The 18603-nt window shown below is 48.8% G+C and overlaps 3 protein-coding genes across 3 annotated transcripts; all 3 read left to right on the top strand.

The window, feature by feature from the left end:
* The first annotated feature begins 7306 nt into the window (after positions 1–7306).
* On the top strand, positions 7307–9908 carry LOC100841267 (protein STRICTOSIDINE SYNTHASE-LIKE 10). The gene is made up of 3 exons (XM_003577020.4): positions 7307–7802; positions 8782–9048; positions 9155–9908. The coding sequence occupies exons 1-3, from the start codon at positions 7531–7533 to the stop codon at positions 9720–9722; spliced, it is 1107 nt and encodes a 368-aa protein (XP_003577068.1). The 5' UTR covers positions 7307–7530; the 3' UTR covers positions 9723–9908.
* Positions 9909–11969: 2061 nt separating this feature from the next.
* On the top strand, positions 11970–17438 carry LOC100832390 (2-isopropylmalate synthase A). The gene is made up of 12 exons (XM_003578901.3): positions 11970–12841; positions 13443–13656; positions 13731–13811; positions 13951–14040; positions 14135–14221; positions 14613–14713; positions 15382–15415; positions 15516–15590; positions 15878–15961; positions 16040–16174; positions 16766–16905; positions 17030–17438. The coding sequence occupies exons 1-12, from the start codon at positions 12126–12128 to the stop codon at positions 17172–17174; spliced, it is 1902 nt and encodes a 633-aa protein (XP_003578949.1). The 5' UTR covers positions 11970–12125; the 3' UTR covers positions 17175–17438.
* A 340-nt stretch (positions 17439–17778) lies between these two features.
* LOC104585201 lies at positions 17779–18357 on the top strand. Its single transcript, XM_010241227.1, has one exon. The coding sequence runs from the start codon at positions 17779–17781 to the stop codon at positions 18355–18357; it is 579 nt and encodes a 192-aa protein (XP_010239529.1).
* The last annotated feature ends 246 nt before the right edge of the window (positions 18358–18603 follow it).

Genomic DNA, 18603 nt, shown 5'->3' with positions numbered 1-18603 from the left:
TTTCTTGGCAACATTTGTCGTAGTACAATCTTTAAATCGATAACCGGGAAAGACTAGGACGCGACGGTCGTGCCCAAGCCCTCCGACGTGGACGTCCCCATCGTCTCTGTTCTTTGTCCCCCTGTCTTCTTCGTATTCTCATATCCACATCAACCTCCTCTCTCCTACACAAATATTTCATGAGTAGATACCACTTTGTACCCCCTAAAATGTCCAAAATTGACACAAAGTGTCCTACTTAAGAAATCTGACCATTTTGTACTCCATTTAGCGCTACTCTTTTGACTTTGTACCTCATTTAGTGTTTTTTTTTTACTTTGTACCCGATCTGACAAACTGTACCCAATCTGACAAGTAGGATTCATACATGAGGTACAAATTGGTCAAAAAGTAATAACTAAATGAGATACTTTGTGTCAAATTTACACACTTAGGGGTGCCAAAAGTGAATTTTACTGAAGAGTTTCATGCACCGAACCAGTTCATCTGAAATCTCAAGCGGATGGAGAAAAAAAGGACAATTCAGTTATACTTCAACATTTACTCTTTGTTTCTTCATCCCTTCATTTTCACCGTACCTTCTCCATCACGCTGCCGCAAGATCTGATCGGACATTGATCTACAGCCGGTAGCAAAAGACGAGGCGCCATATTATCTTGTGGGCACCATATTATTCGTTGACACTGGGGAGCGCCTCTGGCGGCTGCCTTTGCCATCACGTCCGATTAATAGCCTAATTTCCCTCTTTGCATACGTTTCCACGTACTGCCTCCATACACAAATAAGTGTATTTCTAGGTTTGTGTTAGGACAAAACTAGATGTACACTTATTTGTGGACGGAGGTAGTACGTGCATAAACATACAAGTACTCCTCATTAGCTCCGTACACAAATAGGTGTACTTCTAGGTTTGTCTTAAGACAAAACTAGATGTACACCTATTTGTGGACGGAGGGATTACATGCATAAACATACATACGACTACTCCTCGTTAAAACGGTTTTGTCTCTCCAGGGCCTGTCCACACCCCCGTTCGTTAATTACTGCACTATACGGCACTGAATTATGAGTAACATGGATGTGTGCATGCAGTAGAGATCGATCGATCCCCATGCAGTGCAGTGCAGTGCAGGCCTGATGGATCGATCGCGGCAGGCAGGCATGCATTGCAGTACTGCAGTACCCGGCCAGAGCAGACGAGGTTATAAATTTCACCCGGCCTCTGCTTATAATTTGACCAGCTAGCTAGGAGCAGACACATGCATGCATGTATAGCTAGAGCTACACAGCCATATCCGGCCGGCCATGGCATGCATCCATGGTGTGGCAAGGAAACGTACACGCGCCGGCCGGCCGGAGCCCACAGTACGTACTGTACTATTATGCTACGGTAAAATATGCTATGCGTGCTCCGGCGCCGCTAGCTGCTTCTGTTAAAAAGGAAAGGGAAACAAACAAACGCCGCACAATAAAAGCGTTGGTCGATAGCCCCCCGGCCCCAACCGTGCAGTGCCGGCCGGCCGGCCTCTCCCGACTGTTCCCCGGCTTGGATTTCTACTGTTCATCTCGTTGCTTTGTTTGCTAGCTCCCTCCCTCTCTCTGTCTGCGTGTGTGTCCAGCAAGGTGAAGACACCGTGGATAGGCTAGCCTTGCTATAGGCCGTGGTGCATCCACGGCCGGCCTATGGCAATAGCATCTTCATATCATTCCATGCAGTACAGGTTTTTTTTTCGTACATCTGATTTTTTTTTTCAGATTGTGGCACGCAGTTGGCGTGGCATATGGCATTCGATCACCGGCTGGCTGGCCGGTCCGATCGTATGCATAAATACAATATACTCCTTCTGTCCAATAATAGGGACATATTAATTAGGTTTCGGTCGAAATTTCTCTTCCATCCATTCTATTTTACACTAAATTTTCTTCTTCCGTTGGTTTGCATCTTGCGGGTCATGCACGGACCAGATCATGCATGCATGCACGTACTGTTTTGCATGCCGAGAGAGAATCTTTACAGTGATATGATCCAACGTCCCATCGAATTGAATGGCTTTGCTGCTGTCGAGCGGCTAGCTAGCTAAGCTTAGCTACACACATATGCTCAGCTAGAAAATGATGTACGTGCAAAAAAAAATCTCGCAAAAAACATTATTTTTTAATCTCTTCACATATACCGGCCGCAAAAAAAAAATGATGTACGTGCAAGCGTACGTACGTAGACCGTACACGGTGTCTTTATATTACTGCTCCTTGTGTAGAGGCTTTGGCGGGCATGGTCGCATGGCACACGGCATGGCCTTCTTTTGTTCAAGCATGCATGCATGCATGCAGCTGGATATATTGATCTATGCACCGGGAAAAGAAAAGTAAAGATCAGTACGTATAACACAAGTGACCACACCGTTGGCGCAGTACTGTTTTTTGGCGTTTTGAAAGCTTTGACGGGCGCCGGCCTGACTGACCAACAGCCCAGGTGTGCCCATACGCACGGGCCGGCCATGCGTCTAGCTGCTAAAGAATGGGAAAGGAAATAAAGAACAATGTTGTTGTTGACGACCCGTGCGTGCGTGTCAAGTGTTTTCTCATGTCATTGTTTGACGTACTCTCTGCTGCTAGTGTGTGTGTGCGCGCGCGCACAAAAAGGAGAATGCGCCCATGATGTGACGTACGTATGTGCATGCTTTCTCGTTTTGGGCTATATGTCCGGTCCTCTAATTGGCATACACCATCACTATGCATGCATAGCATAATTGTTTCCTACGAACTGCATATATTGATCAGCTGGGTGAATATATACACCCTCAAGGTATCTTATAGGAGAAAAAAAAAAAAGGTAAAGACCCAAGTCAAGATCGTCGAATTAAACACTGTAGAAACTAACCATGCATGGAAAATTAAGCTTTATTTTGAAACTATCAATTATTTCAAAATTCAGCATGACAAATGTCCGCGAACCTCCAGAGTCAACGCTAGTGGTCAGCCATGCACACCCTCCCTCTTGTTCTTCTTCCTTCTTCGTTTCACTTCCTCCAATCATAAATTCTTGTCTCAAATTTGCCTAAATATGTATCTATCTATTCTTAAAAAGTGTCTAGATATATGTAATATTTCGACAACAATTTAGTATCAGAAGGAGTATTTATTATCTGTTCCTTCTGTCCATGTATCCGACGGCGTTCGCTAAGACCGAGACCATTCGCAGCCTGTTTATATTTCCCCCAAAAGATGTTAGGAATTAATCTTGTCTAGTCCGAATAGTACTAGGTTTGGGTTTTTGGCAAGTGTTGCCGTGTGTGAGTTCAGGTAGAATTAGGTTTATGGATTACTAATCCTTGTAGGTCTAGTCCTAGCTAGTTGGACGTGTATATATACACATCCAAGGGTGCAAGCTTGTACGTGGGATTTGAGAAAGAAATAAAAAGAGAATAGAGGGCACGATACGTGCCCTTGGCCAAATAATAATGTGATCGTTTGTGTGTGTGCGTCTTCATGTGATTGATCTTTGGGCAAACCCAACATTTGGTATCAGAGCGAGGTCAAAGATTGAAGACGTGCTTGCCCTGGGGAGGCGATGTGCTAGCGCCTCGGGGCGGGCAACGGTGGCGAAGCGGCATCCGCGGATCAAAGCGGGCAATCAGCAGCGGAGCGGTGTCCGCGGATAAGAGCGGGCAAACGGTGGCAGTGCGCGAAGAGGTGTTCAGCAGATTGGATCAGGCAATCGGTGGCTGTGCAGTGGAGCGACGTTCAGCATATCAGATAGGACTATCGGCGCAGTGGACCGCTCTCCTAGTAACGGGAGCTCGACATCGGGTCAAGCTGCGTATGTATGTCCAGGTCAGCGTCTCTAAGTCGTGGTTGTGTCCAATTTTTGTCTATGTGAGACTATGTTGCAGTGGAAGTGCGTCACGGTCGAAGGGCTGTCCGGTGAGGTGTATCACTGAGGGAGAAGACGTGCGTGCAGACAAGGTGGCGGGTGTCATCTGTGTGTCTCGACGAGAAGACGACATGTCTCGTAACCAGTGAAGGTGAGTCTCTTCAATGAGGACATGTCTCTACGTGGAGCTATGGGTTTAGCTAGCACGTATTGCGCTAGGTGTGGACGGTGTAGTCCATGCGGGAGCTAGCGTGACTGGTAGTCTGGATGATACGTTGAGCTGAGTCGAGAAGTCTTGATGCTGCGGTGAGTCAAGATGAGGGGGAGCACAAAAGACATGAGTCAAGATTAGGGGGAGATTGTTAGGAATTAATCTTGTCTAGTCCGAATAGTACTAGGTTTGGGTTTTTGGCAAATGTTGTCGTGTGTGAGTTCAGGTAGGATTAGGTTTATGGATTACTAATCCTTATAGGTCTAGTCCTAGCTAGTTGGACGTGTATATATACACATCCAAGGGTGCAAGGTTGTACGCGCCCTTGGCCAGATAATCGTGTGATCGTTTGCGTGATCTTCATGTGATTGATCTTTGGCAAACCCAACAAAAGATAAAGAGTTTAGCATACTGTTCTGCATACGGCCTAATTATTTTTTCCCTGGCAGTGCCTTGAATCCTAGCAAGTATGTATCAACACTCAACGGCTCCATGTCAAAAAAGAAAAGAAAAAAGAATGCAAACTACCTATTCAGAGACGAGCAGCTAGCCAGAGTGGAATTAACCAGAGTACTGCTAGTCTTTTTTCAGAGATGAGCATATATACGAGGAGATCGAGGACTGATGCTGGATCGACCCCTGGAAAGCTGGCCAGCTCCCATGTTGCATCGCTGCTAGCTTAACGAACCAATAATACGGGGCAGAGCATGCAGCTGCAGGAGCATCCTGATCGACCTGACGCTGTAGCCAGGCCAGGCCCTGCCTGCTGCCAGGGAGTAGTAGGAGGTGTCACATCAAGACAGGCCATGACTTTTCACTTGTCTTTTTAAACTGCATGCATCCCTTTTCCTTCACTGCTGCTAGCTCGCTTGCTTGCTTTGATCATGCCAATGCCTGCCTGCCTCCTCGTCTCCCTCATGCCTTTTTGTGTCACCACCACTCAGCAGTACTACCACGGGCCTCTTGCGAGCAACTACTACACTGGGGACTACGTCCATGCTTTGGTTTACAGCTTTTGCTACAGCCGTTTGCCTGTCACAGCTTGTTTATGGTCCCTGTTTACTTGGCTGCCATCTCGATCATCGATCGCCCCCCCCTGAAAACCAGGCAACTTTTTTTTGACTTGAACCAATGTTACATCATTCCAATAAGGAAAAATGAAGTGACAAAATTAAGAGGGAATGTGGTCGGTCTATCGTGAGATCTCGTTGCTGTTAGAGGGCGCCCACTCCGATGAACCCTGATACCAAAATCCTATGTAGAGCCAATTGAGTAGGAAACTCCTGTTCATTGGTCCGAAGGTAAAAATGCCACCGAATCTATGAAGCGGCAATTAATGTTCGGAATCGCAACGTCCGAAATGTGTTGGATCATCCGGTCGTTTGCCGCAACGGCAAGTGTGTGCCCTTGCTAATGAGACGATCACGTACGTGTCATCTCCTTCATTCAGTACAGGACAGGACATTACGTTGTCCAGCGCCGCGTCGACGTTTATCTTAACTAGCCTTACGGCACCGGCCCGAGGTATGCGAAGTAACCAACAATATGGTCATCCAATATTCCAAATATTCCAATGGCTGTCGAGTCGGCTGATCCCAGGCTGAGTTCAGCCGGCGGACGATGCTTAGGCTTAGCACGCCCCTTTGGATACGCTGCCGATAGTACATACATGGTTTGGAACGGTGCAAAGAACCAAAGAGGAAACGAAGGGATCCGCGCGTGGAGATAACAAGGGTCGCCGAGGTATTAATGTTACTGGTATTTGCTCCATTTGCTGCGTGGAGGAGGAAGATGTGGTGCATGCACTGTTCCTCTGCCCCCATGCCAAACGCCTATGGGAGGAGATGCGTCGGGTGTGGAACTTGCCTGAGATGCCGCTCTAGCCCAGCCTCGGTCGTGCTGATTGCAAGCCTGCCTGGATAAACTCACAAAGGACGAGAGTACCTTCTTGCTTATGCTGCTCTGGCGTATTTGGTACGCCCGGAACGAAGTCACCCATGACAAGCCCCTGCCGACGCCGGAGGGTTCATGCCGCTTCTTGTGCGGTTACATGTCCTCCTTGTTGAATATTCGCATCAATCCTCTTATGGATGTGGTGAAGGGGAAGTAGCTGGAGATTGATTTCAAGCTGCAACGCCCCCGGGTGATTGCTCCTGCTCCTGCTCTTAAGTTTTGGGAGAAGCCGCCGGTGGGAAGTGTCAAGTTAAACATCGATGGCTCCTTCCATGCTGAGACGAAGGGCGCTGGTGTGGGCATGATCCTCCGAGATGCAACTGGCGAAGTCATCTTCTTCTCATGCAGGGCGCTGCCTTGTTGTTATGAGGCCCTGGAGGCTGAATTATGTGCGTGCATGGAAGGTATTGTCCTGGCGAACCAGTGGAGCCAGCTACCGCTCATCGTGGAATCTGATTGCATGGATGTTATCGTGGCTGGGAATGGCTCCGGCAAGGATTGGTCCAAGTTTGGCCATATCATTGAGGAAATTAGGGAGTTAGTGTCGCATGAGCGACCTGTTTCGTTTGTGAAAGGGGATAGGCAGCAAAATCGTGTTAGTCATGCGCTTGCGAATTTCGCACGTATGGAGAGTTGCACGGTTGTTTGGCAGGGTTCCGCGCCATCGCATGTGATGGACTTGGTTCTCCAAGATTGTAATGCTTTAGCATCTTAATATATCCCCTTTCACCCGGAAAAAATAAATCCGCTTGGCTGCGTGTTCTTGGCTTCTTGCCTTTGCCGGTGGCTAGTGGCAGACTGGTACTAGCAGTCGGTTTCATTCAAAAGAAGCGGCCCCCCAGCTACTCCTGGCCCCCCGGTAGGCGGTAGGTAGTACTTCTAGTTTTTTTTTTTGAGTGGGAGGTAGTACGGTGGCCGCATGACCTCGCTGCCCAGACCAGTAGCGGCCCGTGAGTCCGTATGTGGCCAATGAGGCCAGAAGAGGCCCCCCAAATAACGGGACGTGTAGCGGCCCACGGACACCGAAACCTCCCCTCCTGTAGTGGGCTTTCGCTCGTCCAGCCCAACTCTTGGATCCATCAGCCACCGAGGAAGGAAGGAAGGAAGGGAACCAATGAATTTGTCTCGTCTCCGCCCGGGACACCGTTCCAAGTTCCGATCCGCACGGAAATTAAACACGGACGCGCCGAGACCACCGGTGTCTGTCTCGGTTTATCGGAGCACCACACGCTGACACGCGCGTACGTACTGCATGCGCCGTGGCCCGTACAACTCCAGGACTCCCAACATCGAGGTCTCCTAGCTAGCTCCTCGGGTCCTTCGCCCCGGCCGTCTCACCCAAGTCTCCAGCGTGGGCACGCGCGCCGCGCCAGGCACATATATAGCCCACAGACGTCGTCAGCCGCGCAATTTCCTCCTCCTCTGCTAGCTTTTCTGTTCCATCCATCGCCTACGCGTGTGGGTTTTATAGCTTTGCTTCCGGTCGCTCGTCATGAAGCCCGGCACGTTCACGGCGCTCGCCATGGCGTTGGCGGCGGCGGCGACGCTCCTGTCGTCTTCGCCATCGAAGGAGATCCTGACGTCCATCAAGGTCGACGACGACGTGGAGCTGATCCCGGTGGACGGCGGCGCCGCGGGGCCGGAGAGCCTGGCGTTCGACTTGCACGGCCAGGGGCCCTACGCCGGCGTCTCAGACGGCCGGGTCATCCGGTGGATCCCGGCCGAGCGCCGCTGGGTCGAGCACTCCTCCTCCACACCTGAACTGTAAGCGTTCTCTCGATTCCTTCTCATCCTTCCTCCGATCTCAAACCCCCAAATTCCGTCCGGCCATGCATGATAATTCTCATAAAAAACAATCAGAGGGATTAATCGACATGTTCCTTGGATTACAATTAATAAGTAGCGCATTGATTAGTGGCTGGGGCGTACGTGTAACATTCTGTCTCATCAACCGCTAGCTCAGCTCGTTCCATCGGGGACTGAATTAACTGACGTGAACTCGCCGTACCAGGGGTCGTTTTTTTGATAGCTATGTCGACGTCGTGGTATGGGCTGCACCCGCTAACCGCCGGAGGCCGAAATTTCGATTGCTGGCTCCACTCGCCTACACATGCATCCAAAACACGCTGCAGTAGCTGTGTGTCCTTCTCCTTGCCCGGACGTCTCTCTTCACCTCACAATTTCGTTGGATTGGATCGATGCGGACTTTGCTTTCTTTCCGGAAACTGCACATACCGCGCTAGCTAGGTCCAATTTGCCATGCCACTATGATTAGATATTACAAAATTTTAATTTAAGTATCATTGTTTGTGTTATTCATCTACCATAGATTGTTTTGGACCATCGATCATACATATAGCTAACTAGGACAACTGCGCGCATGAATCTGGACTGGTAGGTGGATGGATCTAACAAGGTACCTGTAGCGTGCAGTGCCGTCTGATACGTCGTATTCCAATGAGAATGTCAGGGACGAGTTACAGCTCAACCACATTAATTTCCAGATTCGCTACTTCTTATAAGGAAAAAAAAAATACAGGTTCATTACAACCGTGGGACAGGAACATTACTTGCTGCGGAACAAGGTGAAAATCGTGATTGCATATGTACAGGAGATCGATCAAGATGGGACTTGATGTTGTACACTGTAGTACAAATTTATGGACTGTGAAATCGGCACTATCTTACCTGAAAAAAAAAATCGGCACTATCTTGTTTAACTGACAAGCTCTGTTTACTGCAGATTGGACAGTTGCAGAGGATCGCAAGACACGAAGCGGGAGCACGAGTGTGGGCGCCCACTGGGCCTCAGGTTCAACAACAAGACCGGGGACCTCTACGTCGCGGACGCCTACCATGGGCTGAGGGTGGTTAGCCCAGGGGACAAGGTGTCCAGGCCTATCGAGCCCAGGTCAGCTGATGACCCATTCAGCTTCGCCAACGGCGTCGAGATCGACCATGAAACTGGCGCCGTCTACTTCACCAAGACCAGCACGAGGTTCCACAGGAGGTAAAACAAACAAACGCCACCATCTGTTCCATTTCTTCCACCTTAGCATCCATCAATTTGATGACTTGATTGACATTTACTTGGATTTCATCTGCTGCTGCTGCAGGGAGTTCTTGAACATTGTCATCTCCGGCGACACCACGGGCAGATTGCTCAAATGCGACCCCAAGAGCGGCCAAGTCCAAGTCCTGGCCGACGGCCTGGCATTCCCCAACGGCCTAGCCATGAGCGAGGACGGATCCTACCTCCTCCTGGCCGAGACCTCAACGGGCAAGATCATGCGTTACTGGCTCAAGACATCGACCCTGGAGGAATTCGCGCAGCTGCCGGGGTTCCCGGACAACATCAAGGCGAGCCCGAGAGGCGGCTACTGGGTCGCGCTCCACGCCAAGCGAGGCAAGATCGCGGAGCTGTCGACCACTTACCCCTGGCTGAGGAGGCTGGTCATGAAGCTCCCCGCGAGGCGCGTGCAAGGCGTCATGGCGTTGTTGGGAAGGTTTGGGCGTCAGGTGATCGCGCTGAGGCTGAGCGAGGAAGGGAAGGTGGTGGAGGAGGTGACCGTCCATGGCGCGGCGAGGAAGGCGTTCGCGTCCATCAGCGAGGTGGAGGAGAGGGATGGTTGCTTGTGGATTGGGTCCGTTCTTTCGCCTTTCCTTGGGTTCTACCGTTTATAGACTTAGAAATATGGAGCGTGTACATTAGAAAATGCATTATGTGTATATAATTCATATACGGGGAGTTAAACATTACTAGGATTTAGGAATCATTGTCGCATGCATAGGCAAAGAAACTAGCCTATCATTCAGGCATCTCCGCAAAGGTTTAGTTTATCAATGATGATAATGACCCTTGAACTAATATATCCTGCAGCTGCAGATGTTATTCTGGCCGGGATATTTTTTTCAGACACTAAAAAATTATAGTGGTACGTGTGACACAATTCGATCTGCGAACACGCATGCAGTTGGATCAATCCTTAATTTGCTGATCAAGAATTGACCAGACGTACAGTTGCTGTCCAAAAAAAAAAAAAGACCAGACGTAGGGTTGGTCAAAAAGAAGAAAAGAATTGACCAGATAGGCGTATCCCTGAAACGCTATCTAGATCTGCAGCGGAAGAGAGAAGCGGAAGCCGCGGAAGATCGCGGCCATGGCGCGCGCCTGGACGCCATGCCTCTCCGCCGCCTCGGCCTTGCTCAGCAGCCTGGACACGAGGCTCCGATCGTCCTCCCCTGGCCTGGCCCCGAAGACCTCCGCGCCGGCCCTAATCCTGTGCGCCAGCTCCGCCATCTCCTCCGCCATCCCCTCCGCGACCGCCTCGCAGATCGCCGCCGCAGCAGCCGCCTTCTCCGGCGAGTTCACGAATGGCGACCCATCCGCCATGAGCGCCTCCATGCCCCGAGACGCCTCCTCGATCGCCCTCGCATCGTCCTGGTCGACCACGTCCTCCTCTTCTCGCGCGATCCTCCTCAGGTAGTCTTCTTGCATGCCGCGCGCGGCGCAGAGGGCGGCCGCGGCCTCGCCGCGCAGGGTGTCCACCCACGCCGCCTTGCCCAGCAGCGCCGCCGCGAGCGTCTGGTGTTCCTCAGTACTGTGCCTGGCCGCGAACGCCGCCGCTCCCTGTAGGAGCTCTCCCGCCGTGCGATCCATGGCCTCCACGACCGAGGCGAGGGCCCCCTCGGCCCTCGCCGCCCACAAGCTCGCGGGACGGGGGAAGCCCGTCGGACACCGCCAGCGCGTCCCACACCGACCTCAGGAAGTCCAAGTCCTCCGCGTCGACGGGCGCCTCGTCCCCTGACGCTATCGACCTCAGGTACGCCTCGTCAAAGACGAAGACGTCCATTATCGATCGAATCGAAGAACCGATCGATAAAGCTCTACTCTTGCTCTGGATCGACGTAGGCAGTCTCGGAGAACTGGATTGGGGTAGGGACGATGATGGGCGCCCCAACCCCTCCTTTTAAAGAGACGCGCGCGGTCCAAACGCGTACGCGCTTCGCCATTACTTGTCGGGGTCGGAATCTGAGTTCCACTCGGACTCGGGATCGTTCCTGTTGTCTGGCCAGACGTGCACTGGTCGGTCGAACAGAGGAGGAAGAAGGGATTCCCGGTCTCGGTCGGGCTGGGTGAGGCGGTCGACCAGGTGATGGGCCAGGGTAGAAGGTGGCCCAAGGTAAGAAAAAGAATGGGAAAGGAGAGGTGGGCTTCGGCCTTGAAGAGACTGGGCTAGGGAAGGAGACAGGAGAGAGATGGGCTGGAAATCAGTGGCGGATACACAAGGTGGCTTGTGGGATTTAACTACCAGCCCATGTACTATACTGCTACCACTGAAAAAAGAAAAGAGCCCAGCAGCGATCGCTCCAGCCCAGTGTTTCAATCGATTGGAATTTGGATCACTCTCCCGAGCGATTTATGTAAGCGCCAGATGTTTCTAAAAAAGAGAGCAGTTTTTCATGCGAGTCTTGGATCAATCAACCCTTTGATTGGCACTATCTTTTGATAATATATTATACACCAGCTGTTTTTGTCCTAACAGCATCTGAAACGAACAACAGTCTTAAAGAGTAATCCTTCTAATCCTAAATGAACTAAAACCACAGCAAGAATTAGGGAGTTCTTTTTTTCAAGCAATAAAGCCTTATTCTTGTTGTGAGTTTTACATTTGTTCAGTCGTGGTCCCGAAGTGTGTCCAAAAAACTCTTTACAATAACATCACGATTGTGCAATCAGTGAAGCGCACGCATTATAAAACAAGGCAACGATCCAAAATCTGTTACAGATGAGCCATACCTTTCAGAAAGAACACGATAATAAAAGAGTGTGTGTATTGTTAGGTAGCTTTTGGCTTCGAGAGCGAAATCGGCTAAATCAAGCACTCTACACACCTCTGCCGCAGTCGAGTTGGTGCCCGTCACGAAGGAAAGCCCGGATAAGCATGAACGGCTGACTCGTACTACACTGTGCTACTCCTGTTCGATGAATAGTCATCCGGCTTCCCCGTGCTCCAGCTAAGCTATAACCCGCCGCATTCGCCCCCAATCTCTTCCCCTAAACCCCCAGCGCCGCCTCCGACGACCATGGCCGCCTCCCCCGCTAAACCCTGCTGCTTCTCCTCCTTAAACCCCGCCTCCTCCACCCCGCTCGCCAGGCGCTCAAGGACCCTCTCCTCCTCCGCCGCTGCCGCCAAGCCCCACCGCTTCTCCCATGGCCTCGCCGCAGCCGCCGTCGCCGCGAACCCTAGGGCCGCCGCGCTCCGCCGCCCCGTCCGCGCGTGCCTGGCGGCGGGGGCGGCGCCGCGGCGCCCCGAGTACGTCCCGGACCGCATCGACGACCCCAACTACGTGCGCATCTTCGACACCACGCTCCGCGACGGGGAGCAGTCCCCGGGGGCCACCATGACCAGCGCCGAGAAGCTCGTCGTCGCGCGCCAGCTCGCCCGCCTCGGCGTCGACATCATCGAGGCCGGGTTCCCGGCCTCCTCGCCCGACGACCTCGACGCCGTGCGCTCCATCGCCATCGAGGTCGGGAACACGCCGCTCGGGGGGGACGGCCACGTGCCCGTCATCTGCGGCCTCTCCCGGTGCAACAAGAGGGACATCGACGCCGCCTGGGAGGCCGTGCGCCACGCCCGCAAGCCCCGCATCCACACCTTCATCGCTACCAGCGAGATCCACATGCAGCACAAGCTGCGCAAGACGCCCGAGCAGGTGGTGGCCATCGCCAGGGAGATGGTGGCCTATGCCCGCAGTCTTGGATGCCCTGATGTAGAGTTCAGCCCCGAGGATGCCGGAAGGTACAGTTTCAATGTTTCCTCTGTAAAAACTACTCAATGCAAATTTAGTTGATGGATTGTTCAACTACCATTAGGTCCAACAATTTTGTACCCAGAGAATAGAATCTGGTTTGGACTACCATTATTTTTTGTCATTTGATCTATTGTGTGTTCCCAAAATTCAAATGTAGGGTGCATCAAAGGGGTCAAATATAGTGAAGCAGACTAGCAGAATGATTTTGAGGCAAATTTGAGCATGCTTACCATCAAGTACTGCAATTTCTGTGGTTCAGAAAGTAGTACTGTATATCTTGTCTTCAGTAGCTTCACCCTTACACTGGTTAAAAGTAGATGACTAGTAATATCTTAATTCTGGAAGCAGTTTTATTGGCATGTCAAAATAGGGTGCTAGTTGGCAGCCACCCAATTTTCTGCCATGTTGAACTTCAAGCTTATTAGTTTGCTTGAATAATTTTTGGCTTGGCCAATTTTTGTGTGCAAAAAGAATATGGTTTAAGTCACGCTGGTCTTTCTTTCCAAATAAATATTTACAAAAGTTAAAGAATTCTCTTTTCTGATGTGCATAAGACTGTGCCATGATAGATTTCACTTTGTTGTCCAGGTCAAATAGAGAGTTCCTGTATCATATTCTAGAGGAAGTAATAAAAGCTGGAGCAACAACCCTCAACATCCCAGACACAGTTGGATACAATCTCCCTCATGAATTTGGGAAACTAATTGCTGACATAAAAGCAAACACTCCTGGAATTGAGAATGCAATTATTTCTACTCATTGCCAGAATGACCTCGGTCTTGCATCTGCCAACACATTAGCGGTAATTCGTTTTCCGTCGTTTTTATTTTTTATTATCATTGGTCTAATCAAGTTACTAATTTGACTTAACTTTAGGGTGCTTATGCAGGAGCACGGCAGTTAGAGGTGACTATCAATGGTATTGGTGAAAGAGCCGGCAATGCTTCCTTGGAGGAGGTGAGCTCAGATACTATTTTGTATATTGTTTGTGGGCATTATTTACAAGTTCACCTTATTGGGTAGTGAAAAGATATGGATTGACCAGATAAGGCATTACTACTTGCTACTTGTCTAATATTTTCTGACCCTTCTTCAGGTTGTCATGGCAATTAAATGTCGTCGAGAACTATTAGGTGGCCTTTATACTGGGATTAGTACCCAGCATATTACTATGTCAAGCAAAATGGTACACATTGATGCCTCTAGTCTTTTTTTGGGCACCTCTAGCATTTTTCAAGCAACTGGATTTTTTTTATAGCAAAATGCTCTAACTATTCTAGGTACAAGAGCACAGTGGACTTCACGTACAGCCACATAAAGCCATTGTTGGTGCGAATGCCTTTGCTCATGAAAGTGGGATCCATCAGGTAACTGAATTTGCAGACTCCTTTTTGAGTATCACTGTTGAAGTTCCCAATTGGGCTTTTAGTAGTGATGGGTTGGTGTTTTTGTTTTCATAGTATGGAAAGATTGGGCGTTGTTTGGTTCTCATTTCTCAACGTTACCACGTTTTGAGAATTGACTGAATCCTGAAATCAAAATTATGTTCCATCTGAATTTTGTGAATACATGAAATCATGTTCTTATTTCTGATGAACTAATCATTGTCTAATACAAACTTTACCTTGCATGTTTGCTCTCAGATGTGCTAATTTTAGTTCACTGGTAATGTTCTCAGTGATATTTTTGTAGTGTTTCCATCTTAATAACTTTTACTGCTCTAGGATGGATTTGCGAAGTTTTTGTTTTATTTTTCAGGATGGGATGCTTAAACACAAAGGAACTTATGAAATAATATCACCTGAAGATATTGGTTTAGTACGTGTAAACGAGTTTGGTATTGTTCTTGGGAAGCTCAGGTATCATGCAAATGTGTCTTCCCTCCTGTTAGTTGATGTTTTGTAATATTCTCATGATGTACCTACAGTTTATTTTTCATCATTCTCATGAACTTTCTGCCAACTTAATCTAGCGTATGTTGCAAGTACTGAACCCCAAATGCCTATATTTTCTTAAGCTACCACTTAACATTCTTGAAACTCTACGGGGATCATTGGCATATAGGCATCAGTCACCGTGGGGCAAAAGCTGCCTCTAAACAATGCCTCCAATGGCTTAGAATCACATCATACCACTGCAGCTTTTTTTTTTTGGCTACCTCTAAGTGCCTCATACCTCTTGGGGGCAACCTCCAAGAGCTAAATAGATCACAGGAGCTGTCAGCCTCTGAGGATGCGGTCCACTTTAGACGCAGCAAGTGCCTCTATACATTGCAGTTTTGTTGCAACTATAGAGACAAGTTATGGATCCCGGCTTAGAGGCATGTTTGCCTCTAAAGACTGTGGATGCCCTTATTATCTGCCGTACACTTCTCGAATGACTTGGGTTTTATTTGTCATCTGCACTCATCTAGTGAGCTTAATTTCATATAGCAATGCAGCTCGAATACATTTAGATAGAAATACAATGTTCAGTAGGTCAGATTTGAGATCTCCAAACATCATTATGATCTGTCTATTTTTTTCAGTGGGCGGCATGCTGTCAAAACCAAACTAGTGGAGGTACTAATATAATTGTGTCTTATTTTCGACTTACTACAAGAATTTTTCTTTTTCAGTTTTTATTGTTAGCAAATGACATCCTTGCTGTCCTAATATGTAGCTTGGATATGAAATTAGCGACAAGGAATTTGAGGATTTCTTTAAGCGGTACAAAGAGGTCGCAGAGAAAAAAAAGGTGATACTTTCTGGAGTAGATATACTTACTCTGTTGCTTCAATATTTTTCTTGACGATTTCATTCTTCTCTTTCTTAAAAAGTAAAAGACCAATGGCATCAGTAGTTTTTCTATGCCAGTATAACACTTTTGTTTCTTTATGTTTTTACTGAAGCATTACATTTGTTTCTATATTTTTCTCGTTTTGGGCACTTGTTTTTTCCATGCATTTTTCCTTCCTTATATGTACCTCGAACTTAATACATCCACTATGCGTGAAATTAATTGCTTAGTTTCACCTTTTGTAGCGTGTCACTGATGAAGACATTGAAGCGTTATTGTCTGATGAGATATTTCAACCGAAGGTTATTTGGTCCCTTGGTGATGTACAGGTATAATCGAGCTGCAATTGACTCTTTGGTTACATGGAAATAAACAGTTACTTTACTGTTATGTATATACCTTTGCAGGCAACATGTGGAACACTTGGTTTATCTACAGCAACTGTCAAACTGATAGCTATAGACGGAGAGGAGAAGATAGGGTGTTCAGTTGGAACAGGTCCAGTCGATGCAGCTTACAAGGCTGTCGACCAAATAATACAGGTTAGCTGTTGCAACATTCTTCATCTTTCTTGCACCAATAGATTACTTACTTTCTTCATCTTTATTGTCATAATGAATTTTACGAAGATGTCAGTATGTCATCATTGGTTAGTCGATATATTATGGTTAGCAGCTGGAGAAAGAATAGGGTAACAGTTGTGCTAATCGTTGGGTCCATTTTAATACAGTGTTGTTATTTTAATGTGTCATTGACAAACAGTGTCTTTATTGATGGTTTTCATGTTAACCAGAATAACTGGTATATCCAAAATTAATGTAATCATCTAACATATATCAAGAGTTTGTCATCGCTGAACGTATTTTAATGCCAATCAATCCATCTTCTGATTTCACTGCCCAATTTGTATATTATTTGTAAGAAAGGTGCTAGCTGCCCTGAAGCAGTAGAGACCATGCTGAATTCCGTCAGCATAACATATTAACATTGCTTGGCTCCTACCAGTTAGGAGAATATTAAATCGATTTGGTAGAATTAGGGTTCAGTCTAATGTTTTGTGCCCTTTCTTCCTGTTTCACACCATTTGGTCAAGGGAACATATATATATGTCTTTAATTAACTTATATTTGCAGATTCCTACTGTTCTTCGAGAATATAGTATGACATCGGTCACAGAAGGCATTGATGCAATTGCAACTACTCGAGTAGTCATTACTGGAGATGTTAGCAACAGTAAAAATGCTCTGATTGGTCAGAACAACCGTTCCTTCAGGTATTGCCCTACAAATTCTAACTCTTCTTTTGGGGGGGTTTCTTTTCCACCTTTGTTATTCCTACAATCTGTTGTTTGCAAACTTTCCCTCCCACAAACTAATCTATATGCGTGTTGACTCCAGTGGGAGTGGTGCAGCACTGGACGTTGTTGTCTCCAGCGTCCGAGCTTACCTGAGTGCCCTGAACAAGATGTCCAGTTATGTTGGTGCCGTAAAAGCCAGCAGCGAAGCACCCGAAAGCATAAGAACTGTTCAAACGGCAGAGTGAGTCTTGATATTGTCGGCTCATCACATCCGCGGAGAAGGAATGTTTAAAATCTGGCATCCATGTTAGCAGAGGACTTGTCCGTGCTGTAGAAACTGGGGTTCATTTGGTGTGCAAGGATAAAGATGTTTTGTTTTTCTTGGTGGGCTGCAACTTTTAGCTTGAACAACCAGCAATGTTAGAACATGTCGAGTGTATAATCTCTATTTTAATAACAATGTACTCCCAATAAGGTCATAATAAACACTGTTTGTTGGACAAAACCAATCTCGTGTCAACATGCCATGCAAAACTTAAATTGCAAGGACAAAGTTGCTATGTGCACTTGAATTTTTGTGTTCAAAAAAGAAAAGGATTTGCGTTTCTGTGCCAAGGAGTACCAGATTCGGGATTCCGACTCCAATTCCACCTCAACTCCGATTCGTCCGACAAATAAATTCAGCCAGGACTCTTTCCGCTTTGCTCCACCGGTTCATCACCAAGTCGCGTACTAACATTAAGTCCGTAGCGTAGCACGTACTCCTACTTGTTGTGCTCGTCGCCGCTTGCTACGATCGGATCAGGAGCTAGCCGACCGGCGTTCACGACACTGATGTCCACATCCCGGATGGCAACCGGGGCTGCTAGAAGCCACCGGCGGCGCGCCGCGGTCCCGGACCCGTTCGCGGAGCTCCAATGCTACGACGAGCAGCAGATGGACCGGTTCTACCAGCAATGCGCGCGCATGACGCGCCGCCGCCGCTCCTCCGCCCCGCCGGCCGTAGCCCAGAGGATGGTCGTCCAGATCCGCTTCGGCGAGGACGGCTGCCCGGAGTTCTCCGACGGCAACGGCGTCATCATCAGCAGCACCAGCCACGACGACGATATCGACGTCGGCGTTTCGGCAGACGGCGACGGAGCGTACAGGGGCGGTGGCTTCGGCGCCGTCCCGGCCTCGGGCTTGGAGATCGCCAAATTGGCGGAGGCGGACGTAGGGGAGCACGAGGAGGAAGAGGAGTGCGCGGTGTGCCTCGAGGGATTGGCGACGGCGGGGGAGGGCGAAGAGAAGGTGGTCATCAGGAAGATGCCGTGCCCCGACGCGCACCGGTTCCACGAGCGCTGCATCTTCCGGTGGCTCATGGTCAGCCGCCTCTGCCCGCTCTGCCGCTTCGCGCTGCCGCCGGCCGAGGACGAGGAAGAAGAGTAAGAAACGGATGGCGGCGGCGGCGGCTGCTCAGGAGACAACGGTCGCCGGGGGCGACGCGGACACGGAGGAGGAATAATAACCAGCCTAGCATATAGCATAGGGGTTTGAAGACTTTGTTAGAGCGAGAATAATAAGGTGACGTAAGCAGGCTTTAAGGATTTAAATATTGTATCTTTGCTTAGTGGGAGGAAAGAGAAAAGAAGAAAAAAGAAAAGTGGGCTACTATCTAATAGTCAGCTGGAGCAC

The sequence above is a fragment of the Brachypodium distachyon genome, chromosome 4 (genome assembly GCF_000005505.3).
Source record: "Brachypodium distachyon strain Bd21 chromosome 4, Brachypodium_distachyon_v3.0, whole genome shotgun sequence".
Classification (NCBI taxonomy): Eukaryota; Viridiplantae; Streptophyta; class Magnoliopsida; order Poales; family Poaceae; genus Brachypodium; species Brachypodium distachyon.
Note: the sequence above shows the minus strand (reverse complement) of the source record. Positions and strands in the feature narration are given on the sequence as shown.

Bases quoted from the DNA above. Each gene is read 5' to 3' on its own strand.
- LOC100832390 (XM_003578901.3), top strand. From the start codon at position 12,126: ATGGCCGCCTCCCCCGCTAAACCCTGCTGCTTCTCCTCCTTAAACCCC. The intron at 12,842-13,442 runs GTACAGTTTCAA...TTTGTTGTCCAG, and splicing joins AGCCCCGAGGATGCCGGAAG to GTCAAATAGAGAGTTCCTGT. The intron at 15,591-15,877 runs GTGATACTTTCT...CACCTTTTGTAG, and splicing joins AGGTCGCAGAGAAAAAAAAG to CGTGTCACTGATGAAGACAT.
- LOC104585201 (XM_010241227.1), top strand. From the start codon at position 17,779: ATGGCAACCGGGGCTGCTAGAAGCCACCGGCGGCGCGCCGCGGTCCCG.
- LOC100841267 (XM_003577020.4), top strand. From the start codon at position 7,531: ATGAAGCCCGGCACGTTCACGGCGCTCGCCATGGCGTTGGCGGCGGCG. The intron at 7,803-8,781 runs GTAAGCGTTCTC...TGTTTACTGCAG, and splicing joins TCCTCCTCCACACCTGAACT to ATTGGACAGTTGCAGAGGAT. The intron at 9,049-9,154 runs GTAAAACAAACA...CTGCTGCTGCAG, and splicing joins AGCACGAGGTTCCACAGGAG to GGAGTTCTTGAACATTGTCA.